Below are 27,518 nucleotides of genomic sequence, written 5' to 3'. Positions count from 1 at the left end.
TCTCTCTATCACCGAGGCTGGGTGCAATGGTGCGATCTTGGCTCACTGCAACCTCCACTTCCTGGGTTCAAGCAATTCTCCTGCCTCAACCTTCCAAGTAACTGGGATTACAGGCACCTGCCACCACACCCAGCTAATTTTTTTGTATTTTTAGTAGATAAGGTTTCACCATGTTGGCCAAGCTGGTCTCAAACTCCTGACCTCAGGTGATCCAGGGGCAGAGTCTTGTACTCAAATCCATCTAAAACTGGAGGGATCTCAGGCATGAAAACAAAGAAAAGTGAGCATTTTATAGCACTACTCGGGGAAAACTATTATTTGCAGTAATTCCCAGTGTATGGCAAAATCCTGCTAGAAGAATGTCCAGGGGTGGAGTGGGCAGGGCAGTTGTGCAGGGAGTGTGGGGCTGGCCCAGATGTGACGCAGCTGAGGTCACCCCTAACCCGTGCGTGCGGGGGCTGAGACACCCAGGCTGCACCAACTGAAACTGTCATCCTGTAAACTAAGATATTATTAGAGTATTATTGCTGCTACACGCTTTCTCAAGCATTCAGTTCATTCACTGTCTGAAAGATTCACAAAAAAATTGCAAGAACTCATGAATAAAACTAATACCTACGCCTCCCCATTCACTTTGCTTTTTAATGTTTTTAATTATAAATGTAACACATGCTCATTGTCAAATATTCCATTCACTCTTGGACATTTTCACACCTTCTCTCCAGAAATATCTGATTCTAGGCCAGCAGTTCTCACTGGCCCCAGGGGACATTTGGCAGTGCCTGGAGACATTTTGGTTGTCATCACTTGAAGGATACTCCTGGCACCGGGTGTGTAGAGGCCAGGGTGCTGCTGACATCCTGCAATGCCTGGGACAGCCCCACAGCCAGGAATGGGTCAGTCCAGCGTGACAATAGCAGCAAGCTTGAGAAACTCAGTCCCTCTCATCAGCCCTGAACCAGGATATACAAGGTGCTTACACGATGAGGTGCAGACAGTGTATGTGGCCGGCTCTGAAAACTGTTAACCAGCAGCCCTGTAAACTAAGGCAGACAAAGGTGATCGCAAACACAGCTCTGTAGACACATTTCTCACACAGACATACAACATCACACAGGTAGACGCGTTCATGGGGCTGCTGTCCTAACTCACACCCGCCCAGGCAGCCACAGTCCCAGGGGGCATTTGTGTGGAGGCACAGTGTGCAGGCCAACAGGGCACCCACTTTGCCCAGAAAAATGCTCCCCAGGCCCCTTTCTGGGATGGAAAGACCCTCTGAGGATGCCCTGGAGTATGTGTGTGTACATGTGTTTGTGGATTGTGTACATGTGTGGTGTGGGTATGTTACTGTGTACATGTGTCATGGCATGTGTGAACATGTATATATGTTGGTAGTGTGTGTACTTGTGTGTGTGAGCACATGGTGTGTATGTATGTCATAGTGTGTGTACCTGTATGTACACATGATGGTGTGTATGGCGAATGTGTGTATGTGTTGCAGTGCATGTTGTGGTATGTACATGTGTGTAAGCATGCTTGTATTGTGTGTTGTATTGTGGCATATGGTGCGTGCATCTTGGTGTGTGTGTGCGTGTGTACATGTATTTCGGGGAGTGGCTGTGTGTTGCGTGTAGGTGTCGTGTCTGCCATGTGTATATACATGTCTGTATCATGTTTTTAGTGTGAAGTGTGATGTGCATGTACTGTGATGTGTGTATGCATGTTGTGGCATGTGCACATATGTGCAGGCATGTGTGTGATGTGATGTGTTGTGTGTGCTTTGGTGTGTGCATGTGTTGTGATGCATGTTTATGTGTGTTGTGGTACATGTACTTGCATATGCATGTTTGTGGTGTGGTGTGTGTGCACAAACCTGTGTGTATACACATTGGTGGTATGTGTACATGGTGATGTGTGTGTTATAGTGGGTGCACACTTGTGGTGTGTGTGCAGAGCTGTGTGTACACATTTGTGGTGTGTGTAGTATGTATATAAACGTGTTGGCCATGTGTGGGGAGCTGTGTATAGACGTGTGATGTGTTTGTGTGTTGTGTGTGCACACGTATACATGCATGTTGGTGCCGTGTGGGATGCTGTGCATGCCCATGTGTGGTGATGCGTGTTGTGTGTGCACCTGCATGTGTGCATATTTGTGGTGTGTGGCATGTGTGCCTGCATACATACCCGTGTGCACATGTGTTAGTGTGTGGCAGTGAGCATGAACATGAGCAGGACAGTGGCACTGTGACTCTGGTGTGGGCGTGTCCTGGGCCCCTCTGGTGGGGTCTCCTCCTGATTCTGCACCCCCGGGCAGGCCTGGTCCTGGAAGGAGAACGTTCTAGAGTCGGGGACATCGGGGCGCTATACGGTGGAGACCATCAGCACCGAGGAGGGCGTCATCTCCACCCTGACCATCAGCAACATCGTGCGGGCCGACTTCCAGACCATCTACAACTGCACGGCCTGGAACAGCTTCGGCTCCGACACTGAGATCATCCGGCTCAAGGAGCAAGGTGAGAGCTGCCAGGGCCATGAGGGAACGATGAACGATGGAACCAGAGGGCCCTCTCCTCGCCTAGGTCAGGGCGCGGGTGGCTGCAAGGTGGGCCAGGGCCCAAGGACAAGCCACAGTGCTCTTCCCGGCCGGCCACACAGCCTAGCCAGCCAGCAGCCTCCTCAGCCAGGCTCTCGCTGAAGCAAGGGGCACGAGCCTCCACCAGGAATCAAGAAAGGGAAGAACACAGCTCAGAGGGGCAGCCCTTGAGGGCGATGCTTCAGTGGGAGGTGACCACAACAGTGAGCAGGCTGGTGGCAGTGACAAGCTGCCCAGCAGCCTCCAGAGGCCCTGGCTTCTGTGCCCTGCCCTCTGCCATGGGCCCTGGTCTGACACCAAAGTGTCATGCCTGGGTGGAGCGTGGAATATACTGGCATGAGTGTGCTGGGAACCTGGCCCAGCCACAGTTAAGATGACAAGCCCATCCAGTTACTCAGAAGTCCCACAGAGGGCACCCAGGCTAAAGCTAAGGGGTTAGGCTTGCTTGTCCAGATCCCTAGGGTTGGGGGCTGGGCTCAGACGACCTGCAGACCCAGGAGGCACATGGACCCCTGTACCTCAAAGGCAGCACTGGGCAAAGCAGACGGGTGGGTGAGAGGGAGGAGGGAGGAGGAAGAAGCCTCACCCCACTGTGCCCCTGTGCACTGACGTCTCAGCTCCTGGTCAAAGAGGCTCAGATCTCCAGCATCTGCTCAGAGCTCTCAGGCACAGACAACAGGATGGGGAGCCTTGGAGGGGCAGGGAGGGGTGGCTCCAGAAGCCCCACCACAGCCAGCAGCAAGCCGGGTTCTGAGAGGGGCAGTCGATCTTGCCCTTTTGCCAGCAGGGGCTAAGCCATGGTGGACCAGGGATTCATGCTCAGCTGGGCCTGGGCCTCTGGATGGGCCTCGGGGGCCCAGGAGGCCTCAGTCCTGACGGTCTCTGACACCCTCTTGGGTAAAGGTCCATTCGCAGGCTGTCAGGCCCAGCAAGAGATTCCAGGCCGAGTGGGTGGTCTCAGCTGGGCCCCCAGGCCTCAGTGGGCCACACCAGGATCACACCTATGGGTCAAATCACACAGCATCTCCCAACACCTCTTCCCTAATAGGTGCTGCTTTGCATAATGCTTTGCACATAATTTGCATAACATCATCCACACATCATCCCAAACCTTCCTGGTCCCCTGTTGCCTACCCTCCGTGTCTTCCCCTTGGTGCCCCCATCCCCATGCCCTCCCCCGAGTGTTCTCACCCCAACCCTCCCAGACCCCTCCGAGATGTGATCTCTCTCCGGTCCCTAGCCCCTCCAGAGTCTCTAAGTCAGCCTGAATGAACTCCAAGTTCAGCTGGGCTAGCCTGGATCTGTTGGGGGTCCCAGAGACATGACTGGGAAAGGAGCCCCTCACCCAGCCCCCCTCAAGCAGCTAATTCCCAGTCCCACCCCACCCTGGCCAGCCAGGCCCTGGCTGTAGACGCTTGCTTTATTTCCAAACAGGTTCGGAAATGAACTCGGGAGCCGGGCTGGAAGCAGGTACGGAAGGAGATGATGAGAATGGCCTGGGAAGGGGGGAAGGGACTTCTTGGCTAGCTGGGGAGGGAACCCAGCAGGGGGTAGGGAGGCCTGTGCTGGCCGCTAATGTCTCTGCCCTCCCCCCTCCTGAGGGTTTAGTGTAGTCAAAGCAGTGGGGAGAGGAGGTCCCAGCCAGCTTGGGCCTAGGGACCCCAGAGACCTGTCTCCTGCCTGCCGCTGGAACCCACAACTCCTTCCTCTCTGGGACACTGGCTCTTGCTCGTCCCCGCTCCATTCCTTCCATCCTTTCTCTTCGGGAGCCCTGACTCCCGGCCTCTGGGGTCAGCTGGCCCCTGTCCTGACTGCCTTCTGCTTCCAGGCTCTCTCCGACCCTTCCCGCTTCTCCACATCATCACCAGCTTGGCCACTGCTTCCCAGGATGCCAGGGGCCCCCAGCCCCTGCTGTGGCTTGTGCAATCCATGCTTGCTGTTTGCCACCCCTCCCTACTCCTGCAGTCCCCATGGAAGTGTCATCTCACCCCAGGCTGAGGCTGCAGGGCAGCGCCTCCCTCCCCAGGCACACACATCAAAGCAGTCATCAGGCCCCCTGGGCGGAGTTGCTCTCAACCCCACCCCGAGCAGAAAACCAGAAAAGAGAATCAGGACCAGCAAGCCAGGCTCTATGGCCATGCTGAAGACTTGAGTGGTCCTCCATCCCAGGCCTCCTGCCACACTGGCCCCTGGCCTCTGTTACCTCCTCAACAAGCTCCACGTGGGATCCTCATGCCCCTGCCTCTGCCCCTCCTGGCAGACATGCCCCTATCAGAGCACCAACCCAGGGCACAGGTTGCTCACAGAGGCCCCTGCAGCCCACGCTGGGGCAACCCAGAAAGCTGCCAGCCTCCCGCTGCCTTCTCCCCGGGTCCATGCTAGTGCTGAGGGTGGTGTCTCCTGTCTCCGTGTCTCCTGTGTCTGCTGACACTCATCCAGAGCTCCCCAACACCTTCCCCCCTTGGTGGCTGACTCCTGGTGCCTGGCACACCTCCTTGGATGGAGGGGAGGCTGAGTGGGGACAGCCCCTCCCTCCAGTCCCTCTCCAGGAGCCATGCAGGGAAGGCTCTGTGCAGAGAGGAGGGGCCTGCACATCGCCCTAGGCCAAACCTCAGGAAGCCAGGCAAGGAGGAAACACACACAGGCAGGCTGGGGACTGGGAAGAGATGTCACCCCGGGGCACTCGCCCCCACAGGACCCCCTGCTCTCCCCCTGCCCACCTCCCTGGTGACCGTTGTCCAGCTAAGAGGGCACCCCTCCCCCAGCCGTCAGCAGCGTGTGGAAACGTGGGCTGGGGATCCCAGGATCGGAAGGCACCTTCAATGCTTCTGCCCAGCTCTCCAGGGTGCAGACAAGGCACTGAGGCCCAGAGGTGTTAAGAGCCTTCCATGGACATGCTTTGGCTCTGAGTTCCGCTGAGACAAGCCCTGTGTTTTTCCAAGGAAACTTACTAGGAATCTGAGGAGAAACCAACCCAAATCAATCCAATTCAAAAGCAGAGAACCAATGAGCTGCCACAGCAGTTTCCCTTTCTTCATGGAACTAAACCTAGAGACATTGTCGTCTATTGGTCAAGGCAAGCTCTGCTGAGGCCCAGCCCCTTTTCTCAGTCTGACTGTTGAACCAACGTGAGCACCTCGCGTTTCAATCCCTAAGTGTCCACCATTCCACCTCCTCTTGGTCCCCTCCCTGTCACCCCTACAGCTGTCCTGGCCACTAATTGGTAGGTAACCAATGGCTTCTTGTGCAAGTCCTGGGGTGGCAAAGGGATGTGCCAGCTTAACCAGCAACACTGCCAGCCAGGGGCGCCAGCTCCCTCTGGCCGGAGGGCAAATGACTGCCACCCTACCCCCACCCCTTGATACCTCCTCCTAGCAGCATCTTCAGAGGCCAGGGTTTGAGGTCTTTCTCCTTCCTTTAAAGAAAAAGACAACAAGAGGCTTACAACCCAGAACTGATACCTAGCTGTCCCCACTCGCCCACACTGACGAACGCAGGGTAGGCTGGGGAGGGGCTCAGTCTTTAAAAGGAACTTTCCTGGCCTTTAAGACTGTGAACTGCTGATGGGGAACGATGGCTCACGCCTGTAATCTCAGCACTTTTGGAGGCTGACGCGGGCGGATCACCTGAGGTCAGGAGTTTGAGACCAGCCTGGCCAACATGGTGAAACCCTATCTCTACTAAAAATACAAAAATTAGCCAGGCATGGTGGCATGTGCCTGTAATCCCAGCTATTCGGGAGACTGAGGCAGGAGAATCACTTGAACCCAGGAGGCAGAGGTTGCAGTGAACTGAGATCGTGCCACTGCCCTCCAGCCTGGGTGTCACAGCCAGACTCCATCCCAAAAATAAAAGACCGTGAACTGCTGGTGACCCCTTCCCAGGTAACAACAACAGCAAACACCAAACAGGGCTGAGTGCCAGGCTCTGCTCCAAGGCCTCTGCCCACATTCACCCAGCTCAAGCCCATAACAACCCTCAGAGGGGCCGGTACCATTATCCCCATCCTACAGATATAAGAGAGGCAAAGTCAGTTGCTCAGCAGAAGGGATGGAGCCAGGACTCGGAGCAGCAGCAGTCTGGGCGGTACCGAGCACATGAGATGTGGGGGATCTCACATGTCACTCTGTGGGCGGAGCTGGACAGGGTGGGAGTGGGGTGAGTGGAGGGGTGGGGGCAGTGAGAGGAGACCTGGATTGACCCTGGCTGGGCAGCTCCTGTGTGTCCTTGGCCAAATCACTTGACTTCTCCGGACCTCAGTGAGAGCCCCAAGCTCTCCCTGCCCCAGCATTCTCTAGTTCTATTCCTGATGGATTCCTCAAGGCCCTAAATCATGTGCTCAGACCCCACTTGCAGCTGTAGAAGGGCCAAGCCTGTGTGGAAGATCACCCCCGACTCCATCCTTACCCTCCCTGTCCCTACCCCCACTCGGCTTGGGCAGGAGACAGGCCGCAGAGACTCAGCAGGGGTGAGGGCTTGCCTGCCCGGTGTGTGGGCCTCTCTTGCCAGGAGGGGTGCAAGGATGCTCAGAGGGGCAGCCTTGAGGGAGAAGCTGCAGACCTGGAGATGGAGGGAAAGGGGCCTCTCTCCTTAGAGAGGTGGCAATGGAGGAGCTGTAACCCTGCTCCCTGGACCCTGAGACTTGGACACCTCAGGGCCACAACTGATGCCCAGCAGACCCGCGGGGAAGCTCCTTAGACCTGCAAACACTAAGAGCCGGGTGTCCTCTATATTCACCCGAGAAAGGGAAGGGAAGGAGAGAACACGCTGAACAAACAAGGGCAGTGACCATAGTCATTTTTCAAAAAAAGCCAGGGCCTATGACTCACTGGCCACTGTGTGATAGAGCATTCCTGTTTAATGCCAGAGAGAGCTCCATCGTGCCAGCCCCACCCCTCATCTCCGGTCTTCCTGCCCCCTGGCCCTCCCTTCTCCGTGTCTGCCTGCCTCGCTCTCCTTCCTCTGCCCTTTACCTCAGTTCCCCTGCCCTCTCCTCCACCCACCAAGCCCCCGTGTCCTCCACCCTGGTCTTTGCAGTCCCAGCTAGAGCTGACCCCAGTTGGACTTGGCCTGTGCCTGCCCAGGCCCCACTGAGGCATTTCCCAGGAGGGCCCCATGTGGCAGGGGCTGCCCCCGCAGGAACGGGGTGAGATCTTGGGGGGATAGTAGGCCATTCCCCATCCCTCGTCAGCTGTGCCCGCTTCTCTCCCACAGAGTCTGTGCCGATGGCCGTCATCATTGGGGTGGCCGTAGGAGCTGGTGTGGCCTTCCTCGTCCTTATGGCAACCATCGTGGCCTTCTGCTGTGCCCGTTCCCAGAGAAGTACGGGAGGGAGATCCGGGATCTCAGGGAGGGGGACAGAGAAAAAGGCCAGGCTTAGGCTGCCCCGGAGAGCAAGTAAGCAGGAGTGCAATGAACAGGGGGCCTAACAGTGCTGTGAGCTCCTGGGGCAGGGAGTGGGTCTGATGCATCGGTGTATGTGAGCCTGGGCAACATGGCGTCTGGCAGAGTGGGCACTAGGCTGAGGTTGACCTGGACTAGACTGAACTTCATCTGCAGGGCAGCCAGCATTTTGGATTGAACACATAGCTCTTTCAGTCAGGAACTGTACAGAAAGATAGGGGGAAAAGCGGTTTGTGGTTTGATCCTTGCTCTACAAGAGCTGTTAGTCTAGAGAGACCCCATCTCTACAACAAAATAAAAATAAATTAAAGAGCTGCTAGTCTCACAGAAAAGCAGGTCACTCACACAGCTGTGGGGGAGTGGGTGGGGAAGCAATAAAGGAATTGCTTTGAGCAAACTTTTAAAGGTCTTCAGTGATTACCAATAAAATTCTAGTGTTTGTGCGTGCTTGAAGAATTGCGTGCACCGAGGAGATAACATGTGAGAGATTGGATGGCAGAGAACAGGTGAAGACAATGGAGACACAGTGTTCCAGTCCCACCTCTTCTGCCACATGACCCTGGGCCAGCCACAGTTATTCCAGGCCTGTCTCCTCATTTATAATGAGGATATGACTCTGATGGCCCCATCTGGCACTAACATTATATGAGTGTAATGCAAAAAATGAATCACCAGAATGGGTCTGCTCCTCTGCCACTCTGCAGCCTGCACATGTTTGAAGAAAGCTGTTCCCCTTGCATTTTCTGCACTCCGAGCTAAGCAGCCTTGGCTCTCAAGACCACCCCAGCAATGATGTGGTCTCAGGACCTCCATCACCACCGTCTCAGTGGAAATTATAGGGAAGCATACAAATATATACACATACGCATATATATACGCATATATACACATATATATACGATTTTTTTTTATATAGGGTCCCTCTCTTTTGGCCAGGCTGAAGTGCAGTGACACGATCTCAGCTCACTGCAACCTCCGCCTCCCAGGTTCAAGCGATTCTCGTGCCTAAGCCTCCTGAGTCGCTGGGATTACAGGCGTGTGCCATCATGCCTTGCTATTTTTTTAATTTTTTGCAGAGACAGGATTTCACCATGTTGCCCAGGCTGGTCTCGAACTCCTGGCCTCAAGTGGTCCGCCTGCCTCGGCCTCCCAATGTGCTGGGATTACAGGCGTGAGCCACCGCACCAGCTCCTCAAGAATTTCCTTTTTTTTTTTTTTTTTTTGAGACAGAGTCTCATCCTGTTGCCCAGGCTGGAGTGCAGTGGCACAATCTCGGCTTACTGCAGCCCCTGCCTCCCGGGTTCATTCAATCGAGTCTCATGCTCAGCCTCCCGAGTAGCTGGCATTACAGGCGCCCACCACCACGCCCAGCTAATTTTTGGATTTTTAATAGAGACGGGGTTTCACCATGTTGGCCAGGCTGGTGTCAAACTCCTGACCTCGTGATCTGCCCACCTCGGCCTCCCAAAGTGCTGGGATTACAGGTGTGAGCCACCGCACCCAGCCAAGAATTTTCTAACAGAGCTCTCCAACTAGAAACAGGCTGCCTCCTGCAAAAGTAGCAGTAAAGCTTCCATCACGGAGGCGTCGACAGAGAAGCTGCCCACTGCCTCAGGGGCGTTTCTCTTTGGATGGGGGTTGGCCATGGGCACTTTAAGGTCCTTTCCAACACTGAGATTTATGGTTCTATGAATGGAGGGATTGGAGCCCGCCTAGTAGAGCAGGTCAGAGAAGACTTCTAGAAGGAAGTGACAGTTCAGTAGGATGAAAAGGACCTAGCTCAGTAAGGTGGACAAGTGGCTGAAGACGATCTTTCAAGCCAAGGGTGCATGGCTGAGGGGCAGGTGACAGGAGCCAGGCCGGCCATGGGGTCAGCCTCCTCTGAGGCCCAAACACCCAGAGCATCTCCATATGGAGGTTCTATTGGTGGGGGGCCGGTGAAGCTGCTGAGTTCAGGGGCTGGAGGGGAAATGCAGAGGGTGGCAGGGCAGGGGCAGGGGACTGCAAGGGAGCTTGACATCTCAAAGGTAAGAACTAAATCTATCATCTACACTTTACCATTTTATCTCCAGATCTCAAAGGTGTTGTGTCAGCCAAAAACGATATCCGAGTGGAAATTGTCCACAAGGAACCGGCCTCTGGTCGGGAGGCTGAGGAGCACTCCACCATCAAGCAGCTGATGGTAAGAATGCAATTACGCCCCATCCCATCCCGTGACTCCATTCCCAGAAGGTCCTGGGACTAGAGGCTTCTCAATGAACTAGATGCTTCCAAAAAGCAGAGCAGCGTTCAAGATGCCACCCACCCCACAATAGGTGAGGCACACACTCTCAACCAACAAATGTGAGTGTGTGCCTGCTGTACTGTGCTTGTGTTCTGGCAGACTCAAAGACATCTAAGATGCAGTCCAGGCCAGGTGCAGTGGCTCACGCCTGCAATCCCAACACTTTGGGAGACCGAGTTGGGCGGATCACTTGAGATTAGGAGTTCGAGACCAGCCTGGCCAACATGGTGAAACTACATCTCTACTAAAAATACAAAAATTAGCCGGGCGTGGTGGCGGGCGCCTGTAATCCCAGCTACTTGGGAAGCTGAGGCAGGAGAACTGCTTGAACCCAGGAGGTGGAGGTTGCAGTGAGCTGAGATCAGGCCACTGCACCCCAGCCTGGGTGAGAGCGAGACTCCATCTCAAAACAACAACAAAAAAAAGATGCAGTCTACCCTTCAGAGAGCCTGGCTCTTCAGTAAGGAGAAAAGACATATGCATAAATTGCCACAATATGTTGTTATATAACATATAATCCCCTCCCCTCCCCCGCACACACACACATAGCTATTATAGATATTCAATACATGTCCCTCTCCCTCATCCCCCGCACCCCACCAAAACAGTCTGCAAGAAACACAGGTTCCTCCTTGGGGACTGGATTGCCAGTCAACTCATCACTTCTCCAGGCACATCAAGCCTGCTCCTCCTCTTCCGAATCCCCATTTATGGGCCATCATCTACCCAGTTGTCCAAGCAGAAACCTAGACAACCATGCTAGAAGTTTCTGGTTGCCTCGGTCATAACATGTTGGAGTGGAGGCAGCAGAGCAAGGGATATAGTAGATGGGCTTTCTGGTGCCTCCATGTCCTCATCCATGAAATGGGTCTGAAAGCCACAGTATACAGGGCTGTGGTGAGGGTGAAGTGGACAAAACTCAGAAGGGTTTGAAGCCCATGGAACACAATAAGTGCTCAAGAAATATTAGCGGTTTATGTTGCTAGAGAGTGAGCAGCTGCTGCTGTGTCCATCCCGGGGTCTTCGGAGCCTTACACAGGCCCTGGTAGAGGCTCACAGACGTTTACTGAATCAAACTGACTTTTCCCTTGGCTACGCTTTCTCTCTCCAATTGATTTTCAGGTCCTGTCAATTCCACTTCAAAAAGTGTCTCAAATGTCTGCCCCACCTGTCCTCCACCATCACTTCTTTACTTCCAGCCTCATCATTGCTCCCCTGGATGATTACAGCAGCCTCCCAGTTGGTCTCAGCCTTGTAGTCTTTTGTCTCTTTTCTCAATCCACCCTCGAGAGCCTTGAGAAAGAAGCCTTTCTAAAATGCAAATCTGGTCCTGTTACTTGCCCACTTAAAATCCCTCGGTGGCTCCCCACATCTGCTGGACAAAGTCCAACTTCCTGGTGTGCCATCAGGGCTCCTCAGTGCCAGGCAACCACCAACCTCTCCAGCTCCATTTTCCGGCCAAGTACATCTGGCCTTCCAGACATGCCAAAGAGCTTGATTCCTGGCCTTCGAATCTTTTGGACTTCAAAGGCCTGTGCACCGGCTGTTCCCTCTGCCTGCTAATGTTGTCTGTTGAATCTCACATTCTCCCACAACAATCAACTCCAAGATGTTCCGGGCTTGTCCTCCCCACCCCGGCGGAGCTGTGCACCTTCTGCTCTCCCAAAACACTTCGTATGTGCCTCCTTTATAGTGCATTCCCCCAATTCCATGTCAGCTTCCCCAGTTATCCCAGAGCTCCTCAAGGGCAAAGGGCATGTTTCTGAGTCTACGCTCATCTATTTCCCCTGGGGCCTAACAGGGGGCCTGACACTGTTAAAATTAACACAGTGGAGTGTTTAGTTTTACGAGGGAGGAAACCACAGCCTAGATGTGAGAAGGGATGACGTCTCTATACTTAAGCTTAATCACGTGTGTCCTTCATCCCAAATGGGACCTTGAATTCTCTCCCATTGGGACATTCTGTTTGCCTCAGACTGTCTCCACATCCCTTGGTCCAAATCCACAGGCAAGAGTGGGGGCAGCTCAGTGTCAGGTGGGAGCAGAAGGGACTTGCTGAGGGCTCTGGGCTAAGCCGTCCCTTGAGGATATTGTCATTCTCGCATTCCCTTCACCTCCTGGCCCCAAGACAGCCCCATCTGCAAGAAGGGGCAGACTTAGAAGTTGAATCTGATGGGAAAGAAGGTCTCCAGTCCAGACAGTGCCAGAGCATTTACTGGAAAAATGAACCACGTGGTCTCCTTAGTGAGGAGGCAGCCGGGTGGCAGCACTTTGGCTGATTCTATGGGGCTCCAAAAAGAAACGAGGAAAGCAGGTTGCAAGGGAGAAGAAACATCCCGGCCCAGAGAGTAGGAGGGAACCTACTACCTATACCGTGCAACTAGCAGAGACACATGGCAAGCCTCTCGTGTGTCACAGGTTAAGCATCACCGTGGTTATTCAGATTAATTCATATGCCCACTGTGTGTGGAGTATGCTTTTTCATCTTATGTCTAATAATTTTGTTAATTTTCAGTAATTTAGAGCTAAGCCACTTTGCCTATTCATTCAACATATACATACCATTTGAAGCAGCTCTATTGTATATCAGGCACTGTGCTAGGCATTGGCAAATCAAATAATTAAGAGATTCCATCCCAAAAGCACGCAAGGTCAGTGACCACAACATGCAAAGCACTGAACCAGGTGTGGGAGGACCCAGAGACAAGCAGGAAGTGATCCTTGCCCTCAGGCTGTTTGGCATCTCTAAGGAAGTTAACTTTTCATGAGAATAACAGGTGTGGCCCATGTCGCCAGCATCTCACAGATGGTTATTCCTTGTGACTCCCTAAGGCCTGCACTAGGCCTGCACGCTGGAAAAGAAACTGCCCTAAGGAGCCTTGCCATGCCCAGTGATTGACATTCTGAAATTATTTATCTACAAGTCCATCTCCCTGATGAGCAGAGCTGTATCTTAATGTATGTTAATCTGTGGATCTCCGGTCCTTAGCAGAGCAACTGGCCAGCATTTTACAATAAACGTTCAGTCAATGGAATTGAATCAGCCATGTGAGATTTCTGGTGATGCCCTTGCCCAAGCGAGGAAAGTATGGCCTCGGATACCTGCCCCTCGCCTCCCCTAACTGCCCCTCACCTCACCTACTCACCCACCCCCCTCAACTGCTTCCCTGTCTCCTAGGATGGGGCTCCAGGAACTCATCTTGATTCTTTCACGTGGTCCAGGCAGTGAGGGGTGGTGGGGGTTATACAGGGCAATCTTTTGAGTTTCTGATCTCATCTTTTCCTTGGGGGAAGTGGAGGTTTAGCCACCTCCTATCTACTGAGCAGCCTTTTTTGGGTTGCAGATGGACCGGGGTGAATTCCAGCAAGACTCAGTCCTGAAACAGCTGGAGGTCCTCAAAGAAGAGGAGAAAGAGTTTCAGAACCTGAAGGTAAGAAGGGCCCCGGGTTATAAGACACTGCCATGGAATCTGGTCTTTAGCTCTGATGGCCCAAACCCCAAATCTATACAACAAATGACAGCAAGTCGGAGAAGAAAAGGTCAGAGGCCAGCTTGGTGGCAGGTGCCCGTCCCTGCCTAAGGCACCTGCTGTCCCTACCCCAATGCTGAGGAGGCTGAGAGAGCTAAGGCTGAGACTCCCCAGTTCTCTTCCACAGCCTCCTCACATGTAGATTCAAAATGAAGCATCCTTGTTCTGGATAAAAACAATTAAAAAGCCTGACTTTCAAATGACCCTGCATTGCCCTGACATAAACCCAGTCAAGAGCCTCTGCTTCCCTCCTTCGGCCCTCAGCCCTCACCCTTGCCGTCCCTCCCCTCCTGGGGTCCGCAGTCCCCCTTCTGCCATCTCCTGTTCAGTGTCCTTCTTCCCCTGCACCTTCCCCGCAGCTGTTCACCCCTGAGTTTGCTCCCTACCAGGTTGCTCCCTTCCTCCTGTTTTCCCTCTTCCCTCCCCGCATAAGGGGACGGGCTCAGCCTGGAAACCCCAGCCACGCTCAGTGGAGACTCCACCAGGTGACGCTCCTTTTCCTCTCGCCCATCCAGGACCCCACCAATGGCTACTACAGCGTCAACACCTTCAAAGAGCACCACTCAACCCCGACCATCTCCCTCTCCAGCTGCCAGCCCGACCTGCGTCCTGCGGGCAAGCAGCGTGTGCCCACAGGCATGTCCTTCACCAACATCTACAGCACCCTGAGCGGCCAGGGCCGCCTCTACGACTACGGGCAGCGGTTTGTGCTGGGCATGGGCAGCTCGTCCATCGAGCTTTGTGAGCGGGAGTTCCAGAGAGGCTCCCTCAGCGACAGCAGCTCCTTCCTGGACACGCAGTGTGACAGCAGCGTCAGCAGCAGCGGCAAGCAGGATGGCTATGTGCAGTTCGACAAGGCCAGCAAGGCTTCTGCTTCCTCCTCCCACCACTCCCAGTCCTCGTCCCAGAACTCTGACCCCAGTCGACCCCTGCAGCGGCGGATGCAGACTCACGTCTAAGGATCACACACCGCGGGTGGGGACGGGCCAGGGAAGAGGTCGGGGCACGTTCTGGTTGTCCAGGGACGAGGGGTACCTTGCAGAGGACCCCAGAATTGGCCACTTCCAGGACAGCCTCCCAGCGCCTCTGCCACTGCCTTCCTTCGAAGCTCTGATCAAGCACAAATCTGGGTCCCCAGGTGCTGTGTGCCAGAGGTGGGCGGGTGGGGAGACGGACAGAGGCTGCGGCTGAGTGCGCTGTGCTTAGTGCTGGACACCCGTGTCCCCGGCCCTTTCCTGGAGGCCCCTCTACCACCTGCTCTGCCCACAGGCACAAGTGGCAGCTATAACTCTGCTTTCATGAAACTGTGGTCCACTCTCTGGTCTCTCTGTGGGCTCTACCCCTCGCTGACCACAAGCTCTACCTACCCCTGTGCCTGTGCTCCCATACAGCCCTGGGGAGAAGGGGATGACGTCTTCCCAGCACTGAGCTGCCCCAGAAACCCCGGCTCCCCACTGCTGCTCATAGCCCATACCCTGGAGGCTGACAAGCCAGAAATGGCCTTGGCTAAAGGAGCCTCTCTCTCACCAGGCTGGCCGGGAGCCCACCCCCATTTGTTTGGTGTTTTGTGTCCATACTCTTGCAGTTCTGTCCTTGGACTTGATGCCTCTGAACTCTGCAGTGGGACCGGTCCCATCAGAGCCTGGTGTACTGGGGGGAGGGAGGGAGGAGGGAGCCTGTGCTGACAGAGCACCTCGCCGGGTGTGCCCCTCCTGGGCTGTGTGACCCCAGCCTCCCCACCCACCTCCTGCTTTGTGTACTCCTCCCCTCCCCCTCAGCACAATCGGAGTTCATATAAGAAGTGCGGGAGCTTCTCTGGTCAGGGTTCTCTGAACACTTATGGAGAGAGTGCTTCCTGGGAAGTGTGGCGTTTGAAGGGGCTGGAGGGCAGGTCTTTAAGATGGCGAGACTGCCCTTCTCAGCTGATAAACACAAGAACGGCGATCCTGTCTTCAGTAAGGCTCCACGAGAAGAGAGGAAGTATAGCTACACCTCACCCCTCCTAGTCACCACCTGAAATAAATGTTAGGGACACTACTCCAACATGTTTGTTCTGTTCTTTTGTTCCTACAAAGCCACAGGAAGAACCCAAGAGCTCATAGAATGTGTTGGGAACCCAAGGTTCTCTGCCCTCCTTTGATTCAATCTTCCCAGACAATAAAGGCAGTGGATAGCTCTGATTGTGGTGGCAATAAAACCTACAGGCTGACTCCTCTCCTCTGTGGGTGGACTCAATCCAGAGGACGTGTGGGACTCACCAGCCACCTGACTCAGCCAAATACAGCTCAGAGGCAGAGTGGTCACACTAGATACTGGCCAGGCCATTCTGGACCCTTCCTCTCAGCAATATTCTGAAGGCAAAGTTCCCTCCTCTAGAGGTTCAGAGAACAAGACCCGCTGGAAAGAGTCTAGACCACCAGGCACCCTAACATTTTAATATACAACTCAAATAGTGTTCTAAGAAGGGCCTTGCTTGTGGGAAAGCTTGATGTGGTCATGGCAGATGGGGGGGATAAACAGGGGCAAGTTAGAGTGCTCGCTGAGGGAGTGGGATTCAAATGGAACTTTAAAGAACCCAAATTGTCCCTAAGCTGGGTTGGAGGTTCCTTGTCAGTTTTAAACCTTTCTTCTCCAACCTTCCCTGGTAGTTCTTACCCATCATGGGAACCTTCATCACACCAGTTTGTGCTTCTTTCCAGACACTGATTCCTTGGATGGTCCCAATCCACAGATTCTATACACAGCCTACACAGCTCCTCCACTCAGAGGAATTTTCTGCTTCGATCATATTTCCAAGTGCTTCGAAATTTCCCAGAAACCTGGCTATCTTCCTTTGCAGCCCCCAAGCCTGAGGGAGTAAAAACTGATCAGAAATGTTAAGTGTATGTCCACAGCCCACATTCTGCTGCTGGTACCATGCTGGCCTAGCATAGACATCAGGATGCTGGCCCCTGCCCTCTCTAGGTTAATCTCAGCAAGCTTGCTTTCTTTCTTTCCATATATGTTTTCCATTGGCTAACAGAGAATAAGGATCCAAGACCATATGCACAATGCCTTGGTATGCTGGAATAAGGAAAAGATGACTTTAGAGGATCTGTTCATTTACTTCTCTTATTTCTCTTGGTCTTCCCACCTTGGATATGGGTAGACCATTTACCTCCTAGTCCTCAACACAGCTGACCCTGCCCCTTGCTCCTGCTACACACACACACACACACACACACACAGAGTGTGCACTAATAGGGTGGAGGTGCCCATTCTTCCATTCTTTCCTGGAAACCAAAACTATAAATGAGAAGAAAGGGGAAGAAATATGTTCTATAAAATAAGCCCTTCGTCCTGTCCCTCAGCACACCCAGGGTAAGAATGTGGACTGAGCAGAGCGCACCGGGGCAGCTGCAAACACTAGGCTGCACAGTGCCCAACCCTCTTAGCACTGTCCAATGCCCAATGCAGCAAAGAATAGCCCAAGGGATAGGAGGTCACAAGGATGATCTTTGTGAGAGACAAGAGCATGGAGGGAAAAAATGAGGGGGATCTGGAGGACTCTGGGGCATTGAGAAGCCTGAACTGAGCTGAGTACATCCCTCAGCTGTCTCCAGTACTATCTACTTCTCACAAAGGAGTTGGGGTGCAGAAAAGCTGGTGAAGGGAGGTGCTAAAAAACAAAGGCAGTGGGAAGCCCCGAATTCCCCCATAGGTGATTTCACATTAAATAAAATGAGTGCTCTACATTTGTAATCTTATTTAATGCTCACAATTCTACGAAGTATCACCATTTTACAGGTGTGGGTTGAGGCTTAAAGAAGCCAGAAAACTTGCCCAGCGTCAAGCGCTAACGAGTGACAAACATGAGATTTATACACACATTCATCCTAGAATGTCGCTGGAAGTGGCTGATGGTAAAGGCCATCTGCTAGCATGCGCTCTGGGGCAGGCCGGGTGAGGACAAGCACAGCTCCATTAGGAAGGCAAGACTGTGCTAGCATGCGCTCTGGGGCAGGCTGGGCGAGGACAAGCACAGCTCCATTAGGAAGTCAAGACTGGCGTCCTCCACCCTAAGTCCCCAAATGACCCGGAAATACCACAAAGCCCTGGGAAACAAAGCTCTTCTGTGTATCAAATCACCCCCACCTCTACCAAGGACGGCAGCCAGTCTTCCGATAGCTTTAAACTTCATTACTGGCTCAGAGTCACTGGACAGAGGCCCAGTCTCTAATTCTCAGGTTCAAGATCAGTCGGCCAAGGCCAGGGTTATTTCCACCACCTCTTCCACTTTCAGGGAATAGGAAGTACTTTCACGTGAAGAGCAAAAATGTCACATCAAATCCATTTCTGACGAAGCCTTTTTGAACAAATTCTATAAAGCAAGAGGCCATGAAGCCGATTTTAAGTTTCCAGAACAGAAAGGAGCCAGGGAAATGAAAACAAACATGGTGCAGTCCTTGGGAGATTTCTTAGAACAGGAGAAAGGAGTCAACCAAAATTCCGTTTCTCACTTCCTGGTTGGAGAGGAGTACGTGCTGCTTGGGTCATTTGCTATTATGGAATCAGAACCGAAGGCACAAGGTACATACACACACACACACACACACACACACACACACACACACACACACACATTTGATTAGTTCTTCCCAGGTATTATGTGTGCGGTTTGTCCTGGCACCAGAGGAAAAAAAGACAAAAGGGAGTCTTGAGATTAGTTTCTTCTCTGGGAGCTTTCTCTATAAAACACACTTTTTATTGAAATAAAAATATAAAAATGTAAATAAAGACTATCTTAATTTGCAAACAGATTTTTATTTTAAATGCTCCTTGGTGTGCACATCTAAAGAAACAAACACTTAGATGTAGACCAATGACAACTAAATCTTAAATTTCACTTCCCCTTTCAAAACGGCTTTTGAAAACCTCTTATCTAAGTTGTTCTTAGGAACTGTAACCACATACCAGCAATTTGCAGCTTTCAAATCAAAATTAGCAGCAGTCTCTGGGAGTCACTGATAAAGAGCTCATTCACTGATAGCCGCCTCTTATTTCCAGTGAGCCTCCAAACATCCTTTCCCCAACTCCTTATGTTTCAGTGCTCCTAACCAGGTCATAAACTGAGAAAAATTTTTAAAAATTTAAAAGCTCCTCTTCTTTCTAGAAATAAAGAATTGTTTTCCTGGCCAAGTCCACGTTTGCTGCAAAACCATTAATTCTTTCCCTCTCTAACCGCCATTCTTCCTTGGCCCTCCTCCCGTCCTCGCTAACAGCAAGTTCTTTGACATACACTGAAAGCTTTCATTACTACAAGCCCTATAAGTCTTCCTACTCCCACAGCCTCCATCTTTAAAAGGCCTTCTGTGAATATACACCATTCACAAGATACGTCATCAAATTGTCATCTACATCCCTGGTTATATTTATGCCTCTGCCAATATCTGCCTGCCACTCCATGTTCCCAGTGCTTTTCTCGGAAACAGTCCACTTAGCCCACCCACGGGGCTGAGACAGCCTCAACCCCTGAGTAGAGAGCTTCCTTGAGTTCCCTGATTGGAGAATACCAGACAAGAAATAGCATTTCTTTCCGCTGTTCCTTAACCTTACGGCCCTTGGCAATATCTTGGAATGCTGAAAACATTCAAAAAATGGTTCTTTGTAACTGTCTTCTTTATGGTGAATCTAAACTATTAATGCTCAAAAAGAAGGTTAGTGAGGTCTCAGGGAGTCCAGATGTTCCTGGAAATAACTGGAGTTTAACTAAATGGAGCTTATCTGAAATCTATACCCAGTTATGCAAGAGTAAAAGTACTATTCTGGATAGAAGCTGAATATAGGAAGGGATTCATCCCTCTGAAGATCACTTTCTTTTTTTTTGAGACAGACTCTCGCCCTATTGCCCAGGCTGGAGTGCAATGGCACAATCTCGTCTCACTGCAACCTCCACCTCCCGGGTTCAAACGATTCTCCTGCCTCAGCCTCCCGAGTAGCTGGGATTACAGGTGCCCACCACCATGGCCAGTTAATTTTTTTGTATTTTTAGTAGAGACGGGGGTTTCACCATGCTGGCCAGGCTGGTCTCGAACTCCTGACCTCAGGTGATCCACTCACCTTGGCCTCCCAAAGTGCTGGGATTACAGGTGTGAGCCACTGGCCCCGGCCTGAAGATCACTTTCTATGAGACAAAGTCCAGGTGGACTAAGCTCAAGTTACCACTTTCACCTCCTTTGCAAGGAAATTAAAGGGCCAGGCTCTGCTGCCCAAGGACTAGGAAGTACATTTGTGACATTAATGGGCATTGCACTTCAGAGAAATACTAAAAGAAGAAGGCAAGTAGAGATAAAGTGATGCAGACAAGGATTTAAGCAGAATTTTCAGATAAGAGCTTCCTATTTGACTTTTAACAGAAATTAAAAGTTTCTCTAGCTCTCCTGCCATGCAAGGGCTCCATCAGTGCAACATAGTCACTGAGAAAAAGAGCACAGACCTGAAGGCTATCTCCAACCAGACTCCACCAGCTCCATGCTTAGTAAGAAGAGAAACAGGGGGAGACACTCCTTAAGTGTGAAAGTTGGTGATGTGTGTAAATAGTGTTTTGGGAAGACTCAGAATGATAGATGGCTCTGGACTAGCTCAGTTCAGCAATTCCAACTCCGATCCCCTAGGGTTGTTTCAACATCTGAGCCTGCTCTCATTCTCTCCACCCAACACCACCCTCCCAGCCTTCCAAGGCTCTTGAGAGGAAGCTATGTCTCTGTTCAGGGGGTGGGTGTTTAAATTGTTACCTTTCCCTGGGAACCCAAAATGGGGCAAAAAACAGCATCCGCCTCCCAAAGTTCATTTTTCCCTAAAAGATTCTTGCCAAGCCCTGTTGTAATAACCCTCTTAGCACTGGGGTCTCTCCCACCTGCTTCACACCATCTGCAGTCCCTTTAAGTGAAGAAGTGGAGCCTTCCCATACATTTGAGCTTCTCAAAAATCTGTCATCTAATGAGACTCAAGGTTCATCTCTTCTTATTTATTGGGTACAGGATCCCAAAAATCTCTAACAAGAGAGATAAACTCAATGAGATTGAACTGGACAGGAAAACCAGCTATAACTACAGACAGACACACACCCACACGCACACCACGCGCATACCCCTCCTTAAACTTTTAATTCAGAAAGGTCTGATTTCTTGGAACCATATCTAGTATAGAATCATGGGAATGTTGGAAACTAACAAATAGTTTTCCGAAGCTATAATGAAGACTTCAAAAAGGTTGGAGAGATTAGAATAGAGCTGACAAACTCAGGTTATACTTCTCAACCTTTGTTTAGGAATCTACTGTGGCATGCTAGGTACCATTGAAATGGATAATGTCTCCCAAGAAATCTCTTTCCCCAAGAATCCCTAAAGGTGTCCGACTTCAACTTGAAAACCGCTAATAGCCAAGCGCGGTGGCTCACGCCCGTAATCCCAACACTTTGGGAGGCCGAGGCAGGTGGATCACCTGAGGTCAGGAGTTTGAGACCAGCCTGGTCAACATGACGAAACCCCGTCTCTACTAAAAATACAAAAATTCGCTGGGCGTGGTGGCAGGCGCCTGTAATCCCAGCTACTCGGGAGGCTGAGGCAGGAGAATCCATTGAACCTGGGGGTCGGAGGTTGCAGTGAGCTGAGATCATGCCATTGTACTCTTGCCTGGGTGACAAGAGTGAAACTCTGTCTCAAAAAAAAAAAAGAAAGAAAGAAAAAGAAAAAGAAAGAAAACCACCAATAGAAAGCAGTTTAAACACTATTCATGGTTTGATTATGCAAAGGCTGTGTTGCAGTCATTTCACTGATGTCTTACCTTCCCCTACCTAGCTTGTGGGTGATTTGAAGACAAAGACTTTTCTGTAACCAGCCATGTTACTCACTACCTGGCCAAGTATTTGGCCCTACAAATGTACCTAACCTGTTTCATACCCTCTGGCATTTTCCATGATGCAAGGCAGCTTTCCAATTAATATTGATATCATACTTTACACTCTACAAAATGTTTTTATGATCATATTCCCATTAGGTCCTTAAAACCTCATTGTGAGAGAGACATGCATAATCACTGTTTTGCAGATGGAGAAGCAGAGGTTTACTCGGCTAAACGACAGAGCAGGGAGTTGAACTCACGGTCCAACTGTCCCTATTTGGTGTGCATCGCACCTTACTGTCTCCCACAAAAACCTGTTCCAAGCTCAGACTCCTCGTAGGCTAGGCAGCCTCTGGAGGAAAGCAACGGAATGCATTTATGTCCTTGGAAAATGTAAATAAAATCTTTAGCATCCAAAATTAAGGCACACCATGTGATGTGAACATAGAGTAACATTTCAAAGTGTCCCTGGGCTAGAGACCTTGACTCTTATCCTGCCCAGCAAGGTGACGAAGCGGGGAGTCCCTTCTCTCCTCCGGGCCTCAGTTTCCCCTCTGTGGACTTCCAGGATCTAAATTCGATGGGACAGAGCTCTTCCACTCCCTCGCAACCTAAGGCAGTTTCACCCCAGCCTCTGCGATGAACCCAAAGCAGGTGGCATGACCGAGGCCCAGCGAGAGTTCGGAGGGGCGCGGCCCCCTAGTCTGCCCAGCCTCCCCTGAGCCGTCGCCAAGCCTTGAGCCGCTTGCCAGGGAGGGGCCGGCCTCGCCTGAGGCGGGGCGCCCGGGCCAGCATCCCGAAAAGCGCGGGGAGGAGGCCGGCAACCTGGACGAAGCGCGGCAGGCCCTGCGAGATTCCGGGCGGGTTCCCACGGCCGCGAGTGTCGGCGCGGCGCCCATGCGGACAACGCTTGCACGGCCCTGACGCCAGGGCGGGGCGATCTACATCAGTAGCTCCTCCCTCCCCTGCCCCGCCCTCCCCTCCGGAGAGGAAACTGCGCGTGCGCCTAATTAACGCCGCTCAAGGACACTGGGGTTTAGCGCAGGCTTTACACGCGGGCCGTAGTCAAGAGGCCCGTGCGATGATCCTGCTGTCCCCAGCAGCCTGGGTGAGACCCAGGAATCTCTATTCCCAAGTCTCCCTAGGTAATTCTGAGATAAGCGGTTCTCCTTAGCTGGACCCACCCTTTTGTTGCAGAGAAATGACTGGCCCACGTTCTTACAGAAAAAGGCGACAGAGGCTGGTGGAGAACCCAGATCTCCTGACTTGCCCTCAAGCACGTGCCCTACTGTGCTCTTTCCCTTCCTCATTTCCAGGGCATGGTTTAATCAGTCCCAGGCAGGCTGGCAGGCAGTTCATTCCCGTTGGTTGGGCTAATTGAAGACTGAAAGTCCCTTTCCCAGAAAACCAAAGAACCCCATCCAACAGCCCCACATCAAAGCTCCATTCTCAGCTCCGACCCTTGGCCAGTATTGCCTCAATCTGCGTAGGATGTTGGGCACCCTGGAGAAAGCTATCCCCACCCCCCAAGCAAACAATGGTCTATTTGGGTATACACACACCCCGCATTCACAGTCTTCTCGCTATGTGAGCAGGAAGGACTGTCCGCACACAGAATCACAAACAACCCACCAAGAATGTAAAATGCTCCCATATCTACATGTGTGCATGTGTGGAGATTAGAGGGGTCTGACCCACCCCTGTGTGCCGGATTCTGGCTTGAGTTTAGGCACGTTCAGTAACAGGCAGTGGCCTCAGTCCAGGCCAGCTGGATCATGTATGCAGACAGCCATTCTCAATGGCCCCGGATGGGAAAACGGACACTCCCTTGCATCTCCACATGAGCGGCAGCTGGGGATGCATCGGGGTGAGCAGAGTTGAGATCCCCACACACTCACAACCCCTGCTGTCTGCAAGCTCCCTCCCCAGGACACAGCCTTCAAGACAAAGTTTGCCCGTGTGGAGGGAAGTGGGCTTGGGGCTGCAGATGCTGGGGCTCTACTCGCTCTCAGAATCCCCCTCTCCCCTGGCAAAGCAGCCAGGCTGCTGAGAGAGCAGCCCTTCTGTTCCCTGGGAGGGTCCTTGGGGCCATTCTGGGGGAGGAAGTGGGTGTCCGCAAGGCCATTCCAACGCTCTGTGGAGAACCATGTCATCTTTCTCTGTTCCTCCCAAACTGCTGCCCCTCTTTATCTGTCCTGTCCCAGCCTGGCTTGTCTCAAAACCTCAAGGCTGCAACTCTTTCCGAGAAAGCCAGGAATACAGCTGCCAGTTCCATTCCCCAAGCGGGGAGTTCCAACTCTCCCTCCTGGCTCCAGATGTAAAGGAACAGCTGTGGGGTGGCAGGAAGCCCAGTTGGCAGCTAAGCAGGATCTGGGAAGATGGAGAACGAAGGCAGGAGAGACAGGCAAACGGCAGGATTGTCAGGATTCTAAAGACCTAGGGAAGAAACCGTTTCATCCCCTGGCCCGGCAACTGGCTGATAGGCCTTGCCAAATCCCTTCCACGCTGCCCTCCAGGCCTGCCCACCCCATCCTGGCAGCCTGGGCTGCTGGCAAGACCTTCCATAAACTCCATTTTCTGGTTCCCACTTAATCTGAGAAGGGAAACTTGGCTTTCTTTGTCTGACCCCACCCCTGTCCTTAAAACACATACCTCCCAAGCATGAGATTTGGGTAACTGAAGAATGGTGGGGAAGAGAGGAAGGAAGGTGGGAGAGGACTCTGGCACTCTCGTCTGGCATCCTCCAGCCCCTCCCTCCTCTGGGCAGTAACCCAGGGTGCCGGGTGCCAGGCTGGGTGTCTGCAGACGGGTGCTGTGAGCACCACTCTCTCTCCTGCTATGCCAGGGTGATAATGCATGACCGGGCACCCAACACTGGACTCGATAAGTCATTATTTCCTGAGTGACCATGCCCTGCTCTGGTCTAACAAGCCTGCCCACTGCCACACCCTGTCCCATGCCTTCCCCCACCTGAAAGGACACAGGACATCACAACTGCTTCCGTTTTAGGAAAAATAGTTTAATGGTAGGTTTGTAACCTCTTTTCTAGATGAGGTCCCCTTCTCGGTGGAACCCCCACACCAGTGCTCTTCCCATGCCTGCTGGGAGGTAGCAGCCCCTCTCTGGAGGGCACCCACCCATTCCCAATGCCCCTGCCCTCCTGGGAGGCCAGTGCCGTGTCTAGGCCTTGGTGGGGCCATCACTGTAAGTTTTTATAAAAAGTGGGCAGAATTCTCTACTGGCCTCTTTCCTGGATGTGTGGGACCAGCCCACAGCACCTTCCTACCCCTTAATTAAATAGCCCATTAAATAATCTCTTGGTGCTGGCAGAGAGGGGGTGCCACAGCAACGAGCCCCCTGCCCTGGCCGGGCTCCCACGGCTCCAGCGCCCCCACCCTGACTGGATCTCGGCTCCATAAGAGCAGCCAGGGGCATGGCCTCATCTCAGACCTGGCCAGGCCCAGAACTCCCTCCCCAAGAGGGGGTGAGTCCAAGTGGGTCATACTGGCACCAGCCACCCCCACAGCCACGGATGGGGGTCACCCAGACAGCAGAGTAGGCAACCGACAGGCTACAGCTCTTGCCCAGGTCAGAAGGACGTGAGGTTCTTGACAGCTCCCATCTCCAGCATCCGCTTAATGGCCAGGGCCTCTTGGGAGACATTATGGCCTGACCCCTGTGGAGACAGCCAAGGAAATAAACTGAGGGACTCCCAGGAACCTCTCTGAACTCAGGAAAGTCTCCCTGCCCCTCCCAATGGCCCCACACTTCTTGGGAGCTCCCTTCCCCAGGCTGGCTCTTGGAAGGAAGACAAAGCCCATGTGGCTGAACATGGAGGATGCTGGCCAGGGAGTCCAGGTGCCTCGGTTCCAGTTCTGACTGCAGGAGCCACCTCTGGGTCTCAGCACTGCTCCCACTCACCCAGTGCCCCTCTGACTGTCTGCCCATCCACGCCCTGGCCCACCATGCTCACAAGCCAGGCACTTACCGCCATGGACTTGAGCGTGATCTGCTCATAGTAGTGAATGGTCTGCTTCTTGTTGTAGGCGTCTGGGTAGCCAAAGCCGGCAATGTGCACCAAGTCACAGAGGTGGAGGGCCAGCGTGATGGCCAACAGGCCCGTGGTGGGCTTCTGAGGAACAGGGGCAGGAGGGTGTTAGTGGGAGCCCTGCTCCTCCCACCATCATCTCTGCCAGCGCTCTGCAGTGGAACTTCCTACAGTCACGGAAACGTTCTCCATCTGCGCTGTCCAACAAGACAAGCCACGAGCTAACGAGCACGCAAATGGGGCCAGTGCCGCTGAGGAACTGAATTTATTTTATTAAATTTTAATTAATTAAATTGTAAATTTAAATCGCCACATGTGCTGGGTGCAGTAGTGCATATGCCCATAGTTCCAGCAACTCAGGAGGCTGAGGTCGGAGGACTGCTTGAGCCCAGGACTCCTGGGCTGTCGTGCGCTAAGAATGCACCTGTGAAGAGCCGCTGCACTCCAGCCTGGGCAATATAGTGAGACCCCCCCATCTCTAAAAATAAACAAATATAAATAAGTAAATAGCCACATGTGCCTAGTGGCTACCATTCTGGATGGTACAGCTCCATACATCTGGGGGAGGCCTGGGGCCTCTAGAGATAAGACTAACAATCAGAATGACAACCATCATCATATCAGTTACTTTTTAAACACTATGTACCAGACACTATGTTTAGTATTTTACCTACCTACTATAAAACATTATCTCATCTAGTCTCACAAAAACACTTGGAGGTAGCTATTATCATCAGTCCCATTTTACAGATGAGAAAACCAAGGCTTACAAAAGCGTTAAGCAACTCATTCAAAGGAAAGGAAGTGTTCTGCCCTCCTCCTTGGAGAACCTGACCTCATTCAGAAGACCTGGGTGCTCTGACATGCACTAACTGTGCGACCCTTTATGGGGGTGGCGCTGTATTTTTTTATAGAGATGGGGTTTCACCACGTTGCCCAGGCTGATCTTGAACTCCTGGGCTCAAGCGATCCACCCACCTCTGCCTCCCAAAGCGCTGGGATTACAGGTGTGAGCCATGGTGCCTGCCCTCTCCTTTAAAGCAGGACAGCAGTACCTTTCCCATCCACCTTACTGGCTGCTCTGAGAACCTCAGTTGCTCATGCCTAATTCATCCGCAGTGATGGGCAGCCTGATATTCTCACTCCTCCAGCCCTGCCTTCCTCCGCTTCAGCAACCTGCTTTGCACACAATTTCAGCTGCCCATACCCATTTGGGAGCCTTTCCTGGACCTCATCAGGCCTGTCGACATGCCAGCTTTCTCCCTCTCTGAGCTCTCCTGTCTTCTCATCTTCCACTCCCTGGCTGGGCCTTCTTTTTCCACCCTTGTTGCTTTCACCACCAGTGTGTTATCTCATCCAGTTGGGCTGAGGCACACTTCCATGGCCTTCTAGCCAGCTCTGCCTGGACACAGTCTCCTTACACTCACCAAATTCCTCCTCTTCCTTGCACTCCCTCTATTAGTTAAATATGTTACCACCCCCCGCCCCCCACCGGCTGTCCAAGCTAGAAACACAGAATTGGTTAGAAATCTCTCAATTCCACCTGTAAAATATATAAGGCAGAACCGTAAGAGAACCCCAGTGACCCTAACCCTCATGTAATCTCCTCCCTTGCGCGTGTGGGGAGCCCGTGAATATGATGCGATTACGTGACGTTACTTTATATGGCACAGTTGAACACAAAAGGAGAGGCTGGTCCTGCTGAGCTTGACCTAATTACCTGAACCTTTAAATCCGGGTGTCAAGATCAGAAACGGAGGTCAGAGATTTGAAGCACAG

At 52.4% G+C, this 27,518-nt stretch overlaps 2 protein-coding genes across 13 annotated transcripts in view; one reads left to right on the top strand and one right to left on the bottom strand.

Annotated features, from left to right (window-relative positions):
* KIRREL3 (kirre like nephrin family adhesion molecule 3) overlaps positions 1-15,847 on the top strand; it is a 585,001-nt gene extending 569,154 nt beyond the window's left edge. For 3 of the 6 annotated variants that reach the window (XM_031015907.3, XM_055356357.2, XM_055356358.2), the window contains 6 exons: positions 2,315-2,513; positions 4,028-4,063; positions 7,808-7,990; positions 10,069-10,178; positions 13,625-13,711; positions 14,326-15,847. In XM_031015907.3, the coding sequence (XP_030871767.2) occupies positions 2,315-2,513; positions 4,028-4,063; positions 7,808-7,990; positions 10,069-10,178; positions 13,625-13,711; positions 14,326-14,769 (1,059 nt within the window). In that variant the 3' untranslated portion in view covers positions 14,770-15,847. The remainder of the gene's footprint in view (positions 1-2,314; positions 2,514-4,027; positions 4,064-7,807; positions 7,991-10,068; positions 10,179-13,624; positions 13,712-14,325) is intronic. The other 3 variants (XM_031015909.3, XM_031015910.3, XM_031015908.3) reach the window with 3 other exon arrangements.
* ST3GAL4 (ST3 beta-galactoside alpha-2,3-sialyltransferase 4) overlaps positions 1-27,518 on the bottom strand; it is a 93,304-nt gene that overhangs the window by 9,650 nt on the left and 56,136 nt on the right. For 3 of the 7 annotated variants that reach the window (XM_055356364.2, XM_055356361.2, XM_055356362.2), the window contains 2 exons: positions 25,680-25,823; positions 24,690-25,367 (listed from right to left, as the gene is read on the bottom strand). The exons of 3 other annotated variants lie outside the window; for them this stretch is intronic. In XM_055356364.2, coding sequence (XP_055212339.1) covers positions 25,281-25,367; positions 25,680-25,823 — 231 coding nt within the window. In that variant the 3' untranslated portion in view covers positions 24,690-25,280. Of the gene's footprint in view, positions 1-24,689; positions 25,368-25,679; positions 25,824-27,518 lie in introns of those variants that run through there. One more of the 7 variants, XM_063693666.1, reaches the window with a different exon arrangement.

This window comes from Gorilla gorilla, chromosome 9 (assembly GCF_029281585.2).
Source record: "Gorilla gorilla gorilla isolate KB3781 chromosome 9, NHGRI_mGorGor1-v2.1_pri, whole genome shotgun sequence".
Taxonomy (NCBI): domain Eukaryota; kingdom Metazoa; phylum Chordata; class Mammalia; order Primates; family Hominidae; genus Gorilla; species Gorilla gorilla.
This window is presented reverse-complemented; position numbering and strand designations above follow the sequence as displayed.